We start from the raw sequence: 15,586 nt of genomic DNA, 5'->3' as shown, positions 1-15,586 counted from the left end.
TGGAGAAGGATGTCATGCTTGGCAGGGTGGAGGGTCAACAAAAGAGGGGGAGGCCTTCAACGAGATGGATTGATACGGTGGCTGAAATGATGAGCTCAAGTATAGCAGGGATTGTGGGGTTGGCGCGGGATAGGGCAGTGTTTCGTTCTGCTGTGCATGGGGTCGCTATGAGTTGGAACGACTTGACGGCACTTAACAACAACAACAACAAGCAAGGCCTGTATATAGACCAAGAGGCAGTCGTTTGAACAGAACAAAGGGGGTACTGTGTGGTTTAAAATCAAGAAAGGTATGCAACAGGGCTGTATCCTTTCACCTTACTTATTCAATCCATATGCTGAGCAAATAATCCGAGAAGGTGGACCATATGAGGAGCTACAAGGCATCAGGATTGGAGGAAAACTGATAAACAACGTGTGATATGCAGATGACACAGCCTTGCTTGCTGAAAGTAAAGAGGACTTGAAGCACTTACTAATGAAGATCAGAGACTACAGACTTCAGTATGGATTATACCTCAACATAAAAAAAAATAATAATAAAAATTCTCACAACCAGACCAATAAGCAGCATCTTGATAAACAGAGAGTAGACTGAAGTTGTTAAAGGTTACATTTTACTTGCATCTACAATCAACACCTATGGAAGCAACAGTTAAGAAATCAAACAACATATTGCATTGGGCAAATGTGCTGCAGAAGACCTCTTTAATGTGTTCAAAAGCAAAGATATCACTTTGAGAACTAAGGTGCACCTGACCCAAGCCGTGGTATTTTCTATCACTTCATATGTACGTGAAAGCTGTGAGCAGTGAATAAGGAAGATCAAAGAAGAATTGATGCCTTTGAATTATTAGTGTTGGTGAAGAATACTGAATATACCATGGAATGTCAGAAGAATGAACAAATCTGTCTTGGAAGAAGTACAGCCAGAATGATCTTTAGAAGTGAGGATGGCAAGACTTCATCTCCTGTACTATGGACATGTTGTCAGGAGGGACCAGTCCCTGGAGAAGGACATCATACTTGGTAAAACAGAGGGTCAGCAATAAAGAGGAAGACTCTCAACAAGATTAACTAACACAGTAGTTGCAACAATGGATTCAAACATAACAACAATTGTGAGGATGGTGCATGTCTGGGCAGCATATCATTCCGTTGGACACAGGGTCACTATGAGTCAGAACCAACTCAGTGGCACCTACTAACAACAGCACACATAGCTTGATTTTCCTAAAAGTCTTGTATGAAATAAATAGCATCCATTTGCTGTTTTACGCAGGAGAGAATGGCCGGCTGAGATGTGTTGGTTTTAAGGTCTGATTTTCACAGCCTGTTCAGTGCTAACACATTCTCTCTTTTGATGCTAGGCTCTTGGGAGGAGGTGATGGCTGTGTGCAGAACAGCCAAGACTGTTGTGAGAATAGTCCTGAGGCTGTGTGGAGTGTCAGACCCGTTGTTGGCCACTAATTTTTAAAATAATTTCAATAGCAAAGGAGTACATGTTTATTATCAAAACTCAGGAAACAACAGTTGAGAAAAAAAAAAGAAGATAAAAATTAACCAAATCCAGAGAAACCTCTGTTAATATACTGGTATATATCCTTTCTGTCTTGAGCATATATATGAATGTGTGTAAAGCAAATACATCAATCATAGTTCTATGCTTTGGTTTTTTAATGAAAAAAAGAAAAGACTTTGTGATAGTTACCAAAGCCTACCAATGTTTTTCCTTCGCCCAGCCACAGCAGGTAACATTTGAGCTGGGACTGAGAAGCCATGTGCAGTCTCCACAGGAGCAAAGAGAAGCTGTGGAATGAAACAGCCAGGGCCTTTGCCATTGTATGAATGCCAATGAATGGCTAGTGTAAAGAAATCCAAGCTAAAGAGTTCTGATGTCCCCAGTCCTTCAAAATAACCAAAAAAAAAAAAAAAAAGGGCAGAAACAAACATTCATTCTGCCAGCTCATCTGCATAATTTAGGGCATCTCAGCAGGGTAGTGTTTGTTAGACGTGGGTCCTCTAAGACAAAAAAGTACAAAGAAAAGGCTGGGAGTAGATTGTGGAGAATCTTTTTGAAAAAGGAAATAGTTGAGATTGCTTACATGTGTTTTGTTTTTAATTGAGTTTCCATATTTTCCAAATTTTCCCCTTTGTTTCTCCTACCACCCCATCTTTTGTTTAAGTTCTAAACGCAGGACTTGACAGCTCACCAGACCTCACCATGTCCCCAGGGAAGAAGGGAACTTGCCCTGACCCCAGCAGGGCCTCAGAAGATGCAGGCAAAACCTGTCTGCCTGAGAAGTCCAGCAAGCCAGCGTCACCCCAGGTCACCGAGTCCCAGGGCAGGCCTCAAGTCAGGCTGGTCCGAGACCTCAACACATCCCCAGGGAAGAGGGCAGCACCTCATCCTGACTTCAGCCAGACTTCAGCAGCATCCGAAGCCAGTGCACCTGACAACACCAGGAAGCCAGCTGCCCTCAAGGGAGCAGAACCTGAGGTAGTGGAAGCGTCTCAAGCTAGTGCTGTCCTGTCACAAGACCTCGTCACGTCTGAGGAGAAGAGACAAGCAGTTCAAGGTAACCACAGCAAAGCTCTGGAGAAGACAGAAGTCTGCATTTCTGAAAACTCCAGGGAGTCTACTCTGCTCAAGGGAGGAGATTCTGTGTCTGAGAGGGTGCCACATGCCAGGGCCTCCCTGGCGTCATCCACTGATAAGACCAAAGAGGTGTGTGGTGGTGGTTCCGGGCACTGCTGCCCACGGGAGAGGCCGGAGAGCCCCGTTACTGACATTGACAGATGCATCATGGAGTTGGAGGCTTCTGAAGCAAGACTTCAGTCTTCTCAGAAAGGGAACCATGTGAGTCAAGGGGGCAGTTCTCAGGGTCAACTTCCAGCAAAAGCGGAGAGTGGAAGTTCCTGCCATGCCAAGCTAGTCACGGAGAAAAGGACCTCCTCTCCAAGGAGGACCCGGGCTGCTGGTCCACCCCCTCATCCCCAGTGGGCCTCCCAGCCTTCCATTTTGGATTCTGTTAATCCTGACAAACAGTTTACTGTGAACAAAAACTTTTTGAGCAACTACTCTAGAAATTTTAGCAATTTTCATGAAGACAGTACCTCCCTGTCAGGCCTGGGTGACAGCACTGAACCATCTCTCTCATCCATGTATGGCGATGCTGAGGACTCATCCTCGGATCCCGAGTCGCTCACAGAAGCCCCACGTACTTCCACCAGGGACAGCTGGTCACCACCTCATTCTCGCAGGTCATCGCACAAGGAAGATACAACAGAGTCTGAGGAGGAGCAAATTGAAATCTGTTCCACGAATGGCTGCTCCCACCCACCCGCAGCGACTGCTCATCGACCTGCCCAGGCCACACCCTACCCTGCGGTAGCCAAAGTTCTGCCATTAAAACATAGTGCTCAGATTGAATCCGTGGGAAATCCATGTGAGAGAGCTTCCTTTGTGCCAGGAGCATCATGCTTGCCAATACCAAACTCTTCCCCGCCATTTTCACTCTTGGATATAAGCTCTCCAGAGCATGAAACTCTTGGGGATGCAAGCATTTCTCAGAGCCACAGGCCTTCGTGTGCAGAAGAGACTGTGGAAGTCACCAGCATTGGCTCAGACGTGGAAAACAGCCAGCCTCGTAAAGTCCTCAGTCACTTTCAGGACCCCCCAGTCACTCTCTGCTGCCCTAGTTTGGTGAACGGTCTGGACTATGACTTACTGGGTGATGAAACCCCAAATAAAGAACAAGACGCAAACGTTAAGGCAGCTGAAGAGGCCTCTTCCTTCGGTGTAGATATTCCTAAGAACTCTGTCTTGGCAAACCCACTCATCTCTGAGAGCCAAGAGCCAGGCGACGTGCTACAGAAACCAAAAGTGACCTCCAGGAGGCCCATCATGGCTTGGTTTAAAGAAATAAATAAAAATAACCAAGGTATCCATTTGCAGAGCAAACCTGTAAAAGAACTATCCCCAGCGCCGACCAGAAGTCCTGACTCCAAAATTCAAACGATGAGCTCGAGCCACAGAAAAAGCATTTCGGTGCCAAATAGTCCTCAGCTGAAAATGAATCTTGAAAATAAAGACCCGCCAAAGAAAAGCTCGGTGGAAACGCTTCTTAGTAACTGTCAGAGACCCAAGTCGGGACCGAAGCTGAAGAGGTTGAGCATCAAAAGTAAGAGCAAAGTCAGCGGTGAGGCTTCGGCTGCCAATACAGCCAAGGCTGGCGGGCTGGACCACCGGAAGTCCCTGACTTCACCACACACAGCCCAGAAAACGCTTTCTAGGGCAGCGGTGCATCGGCTGCACGCAGGGGTCCGTGAGGAACCCGACAGAAATGGCGCAGCCGCCGCCACGTGTACGCTGGAGAGCAAGCCACCCCTCGCTGCCTCTGGGGCACTGAGGTCCTCCGCGTCAGACACAAGCATCAGACAATTCATCTCGCCCCTCACCTCCCCCAAGACTCTTCCGGAGCCAGGTGCGTGTAGTAGGATCCATGCAGCCTTTCACTCAGAAGCAGAGAGAAGTTGCCCGGCCGCCCCCAAGTCCTCCAGGTGTGGAGCAGAGAGTACGGCGCCCCCTGCTGGCCCTGGAGCAGCGAGTCCCACAGCATCAAATGGTAGCGCCTCCACCACAGGGAACAAGCGTGAGATTCAACCTCCAGGCCAGAAAGAGTCCCGCCCGTGGGGCCCAACAGACTCAGCCTCGGAAGCAGCCCAGCCCAGGGTGGCTGCTGAGAAAGGAAGCGGAATGATTGCTAGCGATGCCCCAGAGAGAACAAGGCAGCTGAAAATCGTGGGCATTCCTTCTGAGAGGATGCCTAAGGGTTCATGTGGTGACAAGCTAGCTGAAAGTGACAGGCGGGGAGGGGTCTTAGCCCAGAGCAACTGTCAGGAGAAGGGTGAGGTCAGACTCTGTCCCCAGTCAGTAGAACTGTCTCCTCATTACACGTCCTTACCCACTTCTCAGGCCTCCCATGGCGAGCAGGAAATGCAGCGCTCTTCCAGTGTGGCCACACTGGCTTCCTGCTCCTCCCCCCAGCTGCCTGCTAAGAAAACAGATTCCTGCCAGGGAAAAACAAGCCCAGTGGTGGAACCCCTGAGGGTGGCCAAGAACGTCACACCAGTGGGGACTGCAGTGGATGAGCAGCCCTACTTCACACCACGACCAGCGACCAGGACCTACTCCATGCCAGCCCAGTTCTCCAGCCACTTTGGACGGGAGGCTCCTTCCCTCCACAGCCCAGGCCGCTCTCATCTGGACAGCCAGAACTCTGTGACAGGTGGTGGCTTCCTGGAGACAAAGCCACCCAAAGGTGGTGTCCTTGATCTGGTTAATGGGCAGAGTGTCTACAGTGTGAAGCCCCTGATGGAGACTTCGAGGAACCTTCCCGCAATGTTCCAAGGAGATGCCCTGCCCATCCCGGAGACAAGCTGCCTCATCACAGACAGGATCAGAGTCACCAGGAGGCATTACTGCTACGAGCAGAACTGGCCCCACGAATCTACCTCATTTTTCTCTGTAAAGCAGAGGATCAAGTCTTTTGAGAATCTGGCCAATTCTGACCGGCCTGCCGCCAAATCCGGTGCTTTCCCTTCTTTGTCTGTAAGCTCCAAGCCCCCCATCGGGAGACGCTCGTCTGGCAGCATCCCTTCTGGGAGCCTCAGCCACCCTGGGGAGGCAGTGAGGCCACTGAGACGGAGCCTGAGTTCCTGCAGCGAAAGCCAAAGTGAGGCCTGCACCCTCATGCCCCCAGTGACCAAGTCCCCTTCCAGCACGATGCTGGCGGTCGCCCAGCACATCCCAGTGGAGACCAGTAGCAAAGACCCTGATTTGGACCAAAAGAAGTCACTGGGTCCTTCCGGAATCCCCACCCCAACAGTGACCCCAGCCTCTCCCATCAAGAGGAACAAGTCCTCGGTGCGCCACTCCCAGCCCTCGCCTTTGTCCCGCTCGAAGCTGCAGGAGCTGCGGGCTCTGAGCATGCCCGACTTGGACAAGCTCTGCAGCGGGGACTACTCGGTGGAGCCCACTGCTGTGCTCTTCAAAACAGAGCTGGAAATCATCCCCCAGAGGTCACCCGGCATCCCTGCTGGAGGCCTCTCTAGCCTCAGTGGATCAGCGGGGAATGGGGCCCGGCCAGGAGGAGACAGCCCTAAAGCCAGTGAGCCGAGTGCACCCAGTTCAGCCAAGGATGGAAGGGAAACCACCCAGGATCTGCCCTCTGGAAAAAGCTGGTCAATCAAGTAAGTATCTGCCCTCACCTGTTATTTAAATAAACTTTTTTTATTTTTGGAATAGTTTGAGTTGTAGAAAAGTTGCACAGATGGTACGGAGAGGTCCCAGATGCACCTCACCCAGCTGCCCCTGGTGCTGACATCTTACGTCACCACAGTCCACTGGTCAGAAGTAAGAAATGAACATCGGAACCATACTCTAAGCTAAAGTACTGTCTTTGTTCAGACTTCGTCCATTTTCCCACTAACTCCCATTTTCTATTTCAGGAACCAATCCAGGATCCCATAGCATTTAGCCTCTTGTTTTTAATATCATTACTGGAAAAATGAAAGCCCTCCAGGGGACAGTGTCTACCAGAAGGTTGTCCTTAGGAGAGGTTCATAAGGGATATGGTACATGAGCCAAGGCAAGATTCAGGGAGCTGGGAGGAAAGAGAGAGGCTCTGGTGGCGTAGTACCTAAGGCATTTGACTGCTAACCAGAAGGTTAGTGGTTCAAACCCACCAGGCACTCTGCAGAAAGAAGATGGGGCAATCCACTTCCATAAAGATTTACTACCTCGGAAACCCAATGAGGGGTTGCTATGAGTCAGAATCAACTCAATGGCAGTGGGTTTTAGGGAGGAAAGAGAAGCTGCTCCAGGGCAGAACCTGGGCCTTTGGAGGTGACTGTATTCAAACAGGGAATTCCTGATATTAAGAATTTCACCTGAGTCTATGTTGACTATTTTTCAATGCATCGGAAATGTTCTGTTGAATTCCTACATTGCTTCCCTAACATCTTGGCAGAATCCCTGAGTCCTCAGCAATTCCCGCTGCTCTTGGCAGTGAGTGAAGTTGCTCTCTAGTGTGCAGGGTCCTTCAAGTGCTTTGGTGTGAGGGTTATGACCAAAATAAAGATGAGAATCAGGAAATACTGGCAAAATAGTGGAAAGAGAGAATTTTAAATGCATCCTTATAAATGAAGAAATTGCTTTTTCCTTTAATGTTCTTCAAATGTATTTATATTACCTAGTTTGGATCAGCTTCTTGTCTCAGTGGAGGACCAGCAAAGATTACAGTCCATCTTATCATCAGTGGGGTCAAAATCTACCATCCCCACTCTCATTCAGGAAGCGAAGGCACAATCAGAGGTGAGTGAAATACTGGAAACACGGGACAGCCAGCGTCTTAAGACAGGCCAGCTCTGCTGCTCAAGGGCTGGGCATGATGCCCGTTCTTGTGTATATGTAAAAAGAGACATGACTCTTTTTATTCCAACCATTTTGAGTGCAATCCTCCATAAAAGGCATCCCATATTCCCTTGACTTAACTAGCGTCCACTAGTGGGATGTGGCCTGTTCTTGATGATTCAGGGATGTCTTAAAGAACACTAGTGGTTGCCTTGGCTGGGACCCAGAGATTCTTAGGGCCTACTCCAAGTGACCCCCAACTGCTGGCTGGTTGATTGGTGAGTGGATGAGTGGACCGGAGAATCTGTCTACTTAAGTATTACCGTGTGGCCTACATCAGGGTAGCAAGGCCAGTGTTTACTAAGATTGTGTCAACAATAAAGTCTAACTGAGGTCCCAAGGGATTTTTTTCTTTGAACAAAGTTCATCCTTCTTTTCTTCCTTCTCACCTAAATGCTGTGCTTTCCCTCTCACCTATACCTAGCTGCTTTTACAAGTTAGAAGATCGACAGATTAAATCTGTTTTTGGAATCCAAGGTAACCAAGGTGGTCAAAGACGGATTAGAGAGAAGGGAGACTTGATTTGTGAAAAAGCAGCCGCTAATTGCAGTGAGGAAGCTCTGGTAGCGTAGTGCCTAAGGCACTTGACCGCTAACCAGAAGGCTGCCGGTTCAAACCCACCACCCACTCCTCAGAAGGAAAGTTAGGCAATCTACTTTCGTAGTGATACCACCTCAGAAACCCAAGGAGGGGTCACTATGAGTCAGGTCTGACTCGACAGCACATGACAACAACAATTGCAGTGAGCTCTGGTGGTGTAGTAGTTAAGGCATTTGGCTGCTAAGCAAAGGTCAGTGGTTCGAACCCACCAGCTGTTTCACAGAAGAAAGATGGGGCAATCTGCTCCCGTAAAAATTTACAGCTATGAGTAGGGATTAACTAAATGGCAGTGAGTTTGGGTTTTTGTTTTGTTTTGTTTTGTTTTGTTTTTAAGGTAAGATTAACGAAAGCTGAAATGAGTAGCACCAGAGAAAATGAAGGTAAAGGAACCTGGTTTGAAACAGTTTATAGATGTGACAGAGTGGGTGACAGTGGATGTAGAGGTGAAGAAACATGCTCAGTGATGACTACCGTGGGTCTCGCCCCAGCCACCAGATCAGGGGATGCAGAGAGAGGGCCTGTTTAGAGGGGAAGCAAGCAGCTTAGACCTAGAAGTTGAAGCTACTGTGGCTGATGGAGCTGGACATGGAAGATGAATCCTAATAGCTCAGAAGTGACCAAATGACTCTTTTGTGAATTTGGTCAGGTAGGAAATTATATAAATATATATTAGATATAGATATATAATTGTGATTTGGGTGCAAGTTACAGAGCAAAGTCATTTTCCATACCACAGTTCATATACATTTTGTTTCATGACATTGACTGCAATCCCCACAATGTAACAGCCCTCTTTTCCACTTCCTCCCTCTTTTCCCTTGTCCTTTCTGCTATGCATTACTGCCCTCTGAGCCCCCTGTGCAAATATGGCCTTCTGGTCTCCATTGGTTGATTGTTCTAAAGAGTATACCTACCTAGTGTAAATGTTCACCTTATACGCCTGTCTATTGTTTGGCTGGAAGCCACAGAAGAGAGTTCACTTCTAGGCCTGAAGGGTCACTAGGGGCCATAGTTTCTGGGGTTCTACTAGTCTCTATCAGATCAGTAAGCCTGGTCTTTTTTAAAATTTTGAGTTTTGTTCCACATTTTTCTCCCACTTCAATCCAGGATCTCCTGTTTTGATCCCCTTCTGAGTGGTTGACAGTGGTAGCCAGGCACCATTTAGTTGTTCTGGTCTCAGGGTCGTGTAGGCTGAGGATGGCATGGTCCATCAGTCCCTTGGACTAATTGTTTCCATGTGTCTTTGTCTTCATTCTTCATTGCTCCAGATGAAGAGAGACCAATAGTTGTATCTTAGATGGCTGCAGGAAGGTTATATTTAGGAGAACTAGGTTGGGCAACCTACTTCCATAGTGATACAGCCTCAGAAACCCAAGGAGGGGTCACTATGGGTCAGGTCCAACGCCACGGCACATAGCAACAACATACTTGTTTAAGGCGCTCTGGTGGCATAGTGGGTAAGGCATTTGGCTGCTAACCAGAAAGTTGGCAGTTCAAACCCGCCAGCTGCTCCATGGGAGGAAGATGAGGCAATCTACTTCCATAAAGATTTACAGCCTTAGAAACTCAGTGGGGGTTGCTATGAGTCAGAATCAACTCGATGGCAGTGGGTATGTTCATTTAGTTAGTTTTATCCCCAAAAAATACATATAATAGTATGAGATTAAAAATAGGTAGTGTTCTAATTGATGTCATTAAGTTGTACACCTGAAAATGATCAAATTGGCAAGAGTGTTACATATATTTTTGCTAAAAAAAAAAAAAAAAGAGAGAGAAAATACTAGAGACATCCGTGAAGCTGGGGAAGGGTTACTCCACGGGAACACATGCCGGCACACCTGGCTCTGCTCCTGAAACTGTGCTGTTGGCTGGGCTCTGACTGCCCTTGCAGCTGTGGAAAGAGAAAAGTGTGAATAAGCCACAAGGGCCTGGGACAGTGGTTCTCAACTGAGGACGCTACTGAACATCCAACAATGCATGGGACAGTCCTCAACAGCGAGGAATTGCGCAGTTCAAGATGTTGAAAGTGCCACGGTTGAGAAACTCTGGTCTGGGAGGATGGTGACTGAAGAGCAAGAGCAGAAACGTGCTGGGTAGCGGGTGCTGTGGATTTGTGGGCTTCCTGTGAGGCAGTGCTCTCCTTCCGGTGGGCTTTCTGTTTGGAAGATGCAACTGCTGTGGTGTCTCGCCCGGGCATGTGCACTAGCAGAGAGAGCCAGTGCCAACCAAGTCCTGGTAGCTTGCATCAGAAGCCAGGCCTGTCTTGAGTGTCCAGCTTCCCAATTGGTTTAGCTGACCTTTTAATTCTGCAGACGTATTTAGTTATCATCCCCCACCGTTACATTTGGTGTTTGTCCGTACAAGGTCCTCAGAGCAGAAACAGACATGTTGGCAGGTTGGTGAACGCTCACTGGCAGGTGAAGGGCGAACATAAATGATGTGGTCAAGGGAGCCACCTGCTGATAAAATGGGAGCATTACATCTGTGTATCCCTATTCTTCCCGTAAAGCATTTAAGAGCATCTGAAGTCTGTGATACGAACCAAAGAAGCCAAGTAACTTAGAACAAAGTCTTTAAATAGGTTTGATGTGACAATTACAAAAGAAACCATCAGTTCGCATTCTAGGAACCTTCTCTGAACAACATTAATTTCTAAAGACTCCATGGAGATTTGAATGCTAACAAATGCATGTTTTCTGTTTAGAGAAGAAAGCAAATTTGAACGTGTTTTCTTTAGTGGTAACATGTCTGGGTCACTAAAGTACTCAGAGAACACTGCAGCAATTCCCATGTAACCCCGGGGAGCTCTGCCTTGGCGTCTCTTGAGGAACTGGCCAGGAAGGAGAGGAGATGGGGTAGACTAGGAGAGACCCTTCCCCATATCCCCCACGCCCTTCTGATTCTCAGCCAGCTGCTTTGGGTCTGTGCCCGAAGAAGACCTTGAAGCATCAACCATTTTTCACGTCCATCTCCCCTCCTTCAACTGTTGTTGCGACAGTAAGCAAGCATCTCACCCCTGGAGGACTAGCTCCCGAGTTTTCAGTCAAGGTGGCAATAGGGGCTCACCCACTGACAGACCCCCTTTGCCCCACTGAATAGTGTTAGAGCAAACATGCACGGAAACCACGGTCTCCATCCACCTGAGAACCGAGATGCACATCCCAGGGACCGTGAACAAAGCAGAGGCATTTTCTGAGGACGGCATCTTCCAGGGCCTCGCACAGCCCCCCTTACCCTCACTCAGTACTCACCACCCAGGAAGCGCTGGGGTTTGCACTGAAAGATCATGCCTGGTTTCCATGGAATCCCTTTTTAATTTCCCTATTGTCTCCCATTGATTTCAGAGGGAGCAGTGAGCAGAGATGTTGCCATTCTGCCAGAAATTTCTTGCCTTGTTCTGTGCACTGAGTATGACTTACAGGTGCTGAAAATGGAACTGCATGAAACTATTTCCTGAGGCCTCCATGGGCACTTACAGGGGAGTCTAGGAAGTGGCAGAAAACAAGCCCTCTGGTCTACCTGCAGCCCACCCAGACCTGGTGTGTTGCTGTTGTTACGTGCCATCGAGTCGGCCCCCACTCATAGAGACCCCTCCTTGGGTTTCCGAGGCAGTATCACTACGAAAGTAGATTGCCTCATCTTCCTTCCGAGGAGTGGCTGGTGGGTTTGAACACCAGCCTTCTGGTTAGCAGTCAAGTGCCTTAGGCACTATGCTACCAGAGCTCCCTAGACCTGGTGTAGGACCTTAAAGGACTCCTGGTAGCCGTCTGGTTTCCCTCATGCTCTGTTAAGCCTCCTAGAGCAGCAAAATGTAGCCCAGTGGTCTGCTTCTATGATACTTGTATTCTCAAACACAACTGAGAAAAAATCATCATCATCATCATCTGAGTAAATTAAAATTATGGTGATGATGTGTCTTGGGATCTGGAAGAGTCCAATTTTCAAATAGTCTCTCTTTCCTCCAAGAAAGCAATTAAATGTCTGTTCGTGTTTCGGCTTCAGAGAGACCACAGAACAACAAACAGATCACTTCTCAGACATGTTCCTGTTTTGGTTGTAGAAGCCAGTGACTATTCTTCTTGCCATTAAAGACTATCATCTATGATATCTGATTCAAGCTGCCTCTGAAGAGAAAACGCCAACCTTGAAAGATCTCAAGGACATTCCAATGTAAGCAAAGGGGAGCCCTGTGGAGCCATTGGTTTGAATGAGCTTTGTTGTTGTTGTTAGGTGCTATCAAGTCATTTCTGACCCACAGTGACCCTGCATACAATGGAACAAAACATTGCCCAGTCCTGGGCAGTCCTCACAGTCATTGCTATGCTTGGGCCCATTGTTGCCGTGTCAGTCCATCTCATTCAGTGTCTTCCTCAGTTTTTCACTAACCCTCCACTTTACCAAGCATGGTATCCTTCCCCAGGAAATGGTCTCTCCTGATAACATGTATGAGACATGAACTCTGCCCATTCTTGCTTCTAAGGAGAATTCTGGCTGTACTTCTTCTGGCAGCCTATGGTATTCTTCCCCAACCCCACTCTTCAAATGCATCAATTCTTCTTCAGTCTTCCTTATTCATTGTCCAGCTTTCACATGCATATGAGGTGATTGAAAATACCATGGCTTGTTTCAGACACATCTTAGTCTTCAAAGTGACATCTTTGCTCTTTAGCATTTCAAAGAGGTCTTTTGCAGCAAATTTGCCCATTGTAATACGTTGTTTAATTTCTTCACTGCTGCTTCCAAAGATATTGGCTGTGGATACAAGTAAAATGAAATCTTTGACAACTTTAACCTTTCCTCCATTTATCATGATGTTGCTTACTGGTGCAGCTGTGAGGATTTTTGTTTTATGGTGAGGTGTAATCCATACTGAAGGCTGTATCCTTTGATTTTCATCAGTGAATGTTTCAATTCTTCCTCACTTTCAGCAAGCAAAGTTGTGTCATCCGTATATGTCAGGTTGATAATAAGTCTTCCTCCAATCCTGATGATGTGTTCTTCATATAGTCCAGCTTCTTGGATTATTTGCTCAGCACACAGATTGAATAAGTATGGTGAAAGGATACAACCCTGATGCACAACCTTCCTGATTTTAAACCATGCAGTATCCCCTGTTCTGTTAGAACAACTGCCTCTTGATCTATGTACAGGTTCCCCATGAGCATAACAAAGTGTTCTGAAATTCCCATTCTTTGCAATGTTATCCATTTTGTTATCATAATTTGTTATGATCCACACAATCGATTGTCTTTGCAAAATCAATAAAACACAAGTAAACATCTTTCTGGTATTCTCTGCTTTCAAGCAAGATCCACCTGTCATCAGCAATGATATCCCTTGTTCTATGGCCTCTTAAAAGTCCAGCTTGAATTTCTGCAGTTCCCTGTCAATGTAGTGTTGCAACTGTTTGTGAATGATCTTCAGCAAAATTTTCCCGGTGTGTGATATTAATTATATTGCTCAATAACGGCCACATTCCATTGTATCACCTTACTTTAGAATGGGTACAGATAGGGGTCTCTTCCAGTAGGTTGGCCAGGTAGCTGTCTTCCAGATTTCTTGACATAAATGAGTAAGCTCCTCCAGCCCTTCATCTGTTTGTTGGAACATCTCAGTGGGTATTCCAGGAATTCCTGGAGCCTTGTTTTTCACCAGTTCCTTCAGTGCAGCTTATTCTTGTTCCTTCAAAAACATCAGTTATTGATACATGCTACCCCCTGAAATGGCTGAACATCAACCAATTCTTTTTGGTACAGTGACTCTGTGTGTTCCTTCCATCTTCTTATGATGCTTTCTGTATCAAGCAATATTTTGCCCATAGAATCCTTTAATGTCACAACTCAAGGCTCGAATTTTTTTCTTCAGTTCTTTCAGCTTGAGAAATGTCGAGCGTGTTGTTCCTCTTTGATTTTCCAACTCCAGGTCTTTACACATTTCATTATCGTACTTTGCTTTGTCCTCGCAAACTGCCCTTTGAAATTTCTGCTCAGCTCTTTTATCACTTTTTCCATTCGCTTTAGCTACTCTCCATTTAAAAGCAAGTTTCAGAATGAACTTTAAAGAGGTAAAATGCTGTTATAGATTGAATTGTGTCCACAGAAAAGATATGTTGAAGTCCTAACACCTAAGAATGTGACCTATTTGGAAATATGGTCTTTGAACATGTTACCTGTTAAGTCAACATGAGGTCATAGGGGAGTAGAGTTGTCCTAATTCAGTATAAGTGGTGTCCTCATAGAAACAATAGAGAGGGGAAAGACTAAACCAAAACCAAATTCACTGCTGTCGAGTCAGATCCGACTCACAGCGACCCCTCCTTGGGTTTCCAAGGCAGTATCACCACAGAAGGAAGATTGGGCAATCTACTTCCGTAGAAATACTGCCTCAGAAACCCAAGGAGGGGTCACTGTGAGTCTGATCTGACTCGACAGCAGTGAGTTTGGTTTTGGTTTAGTCTTTCCCCTCTCTATTGTTTCTATGAGGACACCACTTATACTGAATTAGGACAACTCTACTCCCCTATGACCTCATGACTAGAGGGAGTTGTTCGGCAGCTACCAGCATAGCCTGGGGCCACCAGAAGCAGGGAGAAACAAGAAAAGGTCTTCCCCTAAAGTCTTTGGGGAGCTCTGGTGGCCTAGTGCCTAAGGCACTTGACCGCTAACCAGAAGGTTGGTGGTTCAAACCCACCAGCCACTCCTCGGAAAGAAGGTTGGGCAATCTACTTCCATAGTGATACTACCTCAGAAACCCAAGGAGGGCTCGCTGTGAGTTTGGTCTGACTTCACGGCACATAACAACAACAACAAACAAAGTGCTGAAGAGCAAAGATGTCACTTTGAAGACTGAAGTGCACCTAACCCAAGCCATAGTATTTTCAGTTGCCTCATATGCATGTGAAAACTGAACAATGAATAAAGAAGACCTAAGAATAGGAGCTCTGGTAGCATAGTGCCTAGGCACTTGACTGCTAACCAGGAGGCTGGCGGTTCAAAGCCACAAGCCACTCCTCGGAAGGAAGATGGGGCAATCTACTTCCATCGTGATACTGCCTTGGAAACCCAAGGAGGGGTCGCTATGAGTCGGGCCTGACTCGATGGCACATAACAACAACAACAACAAGAATAGTTGATGCTATGGTCCTGAGTTGGTAGATCTGTTCGATCTCTCTCCCACAGTGTGTGGCTGTCTGTGAGGGATTGCTCTATGTCTGTCTTCTGTTGTTTCTATAAGGATTGCGTGTGTTTTGTATCACTGGTATCTGTGCAAGATTGCCGAGGTCCAGCCTCAGCTGTGGGTCTCTGGAGGGAGAGGTGGTGTCACCGAGATGATGGAGACACACTCACTCAAGATGAAGATGTGCCCCACATAATGAGGTGGCCTTCTTTATTTTATACTATATTGCAGATTACAAATGACAAAGCAAAATGACAAACCCACAATTCTAGGTACATGGCTGTGGGCTATTAACTTTCCAAAACTTATAAAACTATTATTAAACTTATAAACT

The 15,586-nt window shown here is 46.8% G+C and overlaps 1 protein-coding gene across 1 annotated transcript in view; it reads left to right on the top strand.

Moving 5' to 3' along the window:
* The window catches only part of PDZD2 (PDZ domain containing 2), a 425,741-nt gene that overhangs the window by 391,392 nt on the left and 18,763 nt on the right, over window positions 1-15,586 (top strand). The window contains exons 20-21 of the mRNA XM_007951610.2: window positions 2,186-6,254; window positions 7,260-7,377. Of these exons, the coding sequence (XP_007949801.1) occupies window positions 2,186-6,254; window positions 7,260-7,377 (4,187 nt within the window). The remainder of the gene's footprint in view (window positions 1-2,185; window positions 6,255-7,259; window positions 7,378-15,586) is intronic.

The sequence above is a fragment of the Orycteropus afer genome, unplaced genomic scaffold, assembly GCF_000298275.1.
Source record: "Orycteropus afer afer isolate SDZICR_OR568_19922 unplaced genomic scaffold, OryAfe1.0 scaffold00302, whole genome shotgun sequence".
NCBI classification, from domain to species: domain Eukaryota; kingdom Metazoa; phylum Chordata; class Mammalia; order Tubulidentata; family Orycteropodidae; genus Orycteropus; species Orycteropus afer.
The sequence above is the reverse complement of the archived record's forward strand: the minus strand, read 5'-3'. Positions and strand labels throughout refer to the sequence as shown.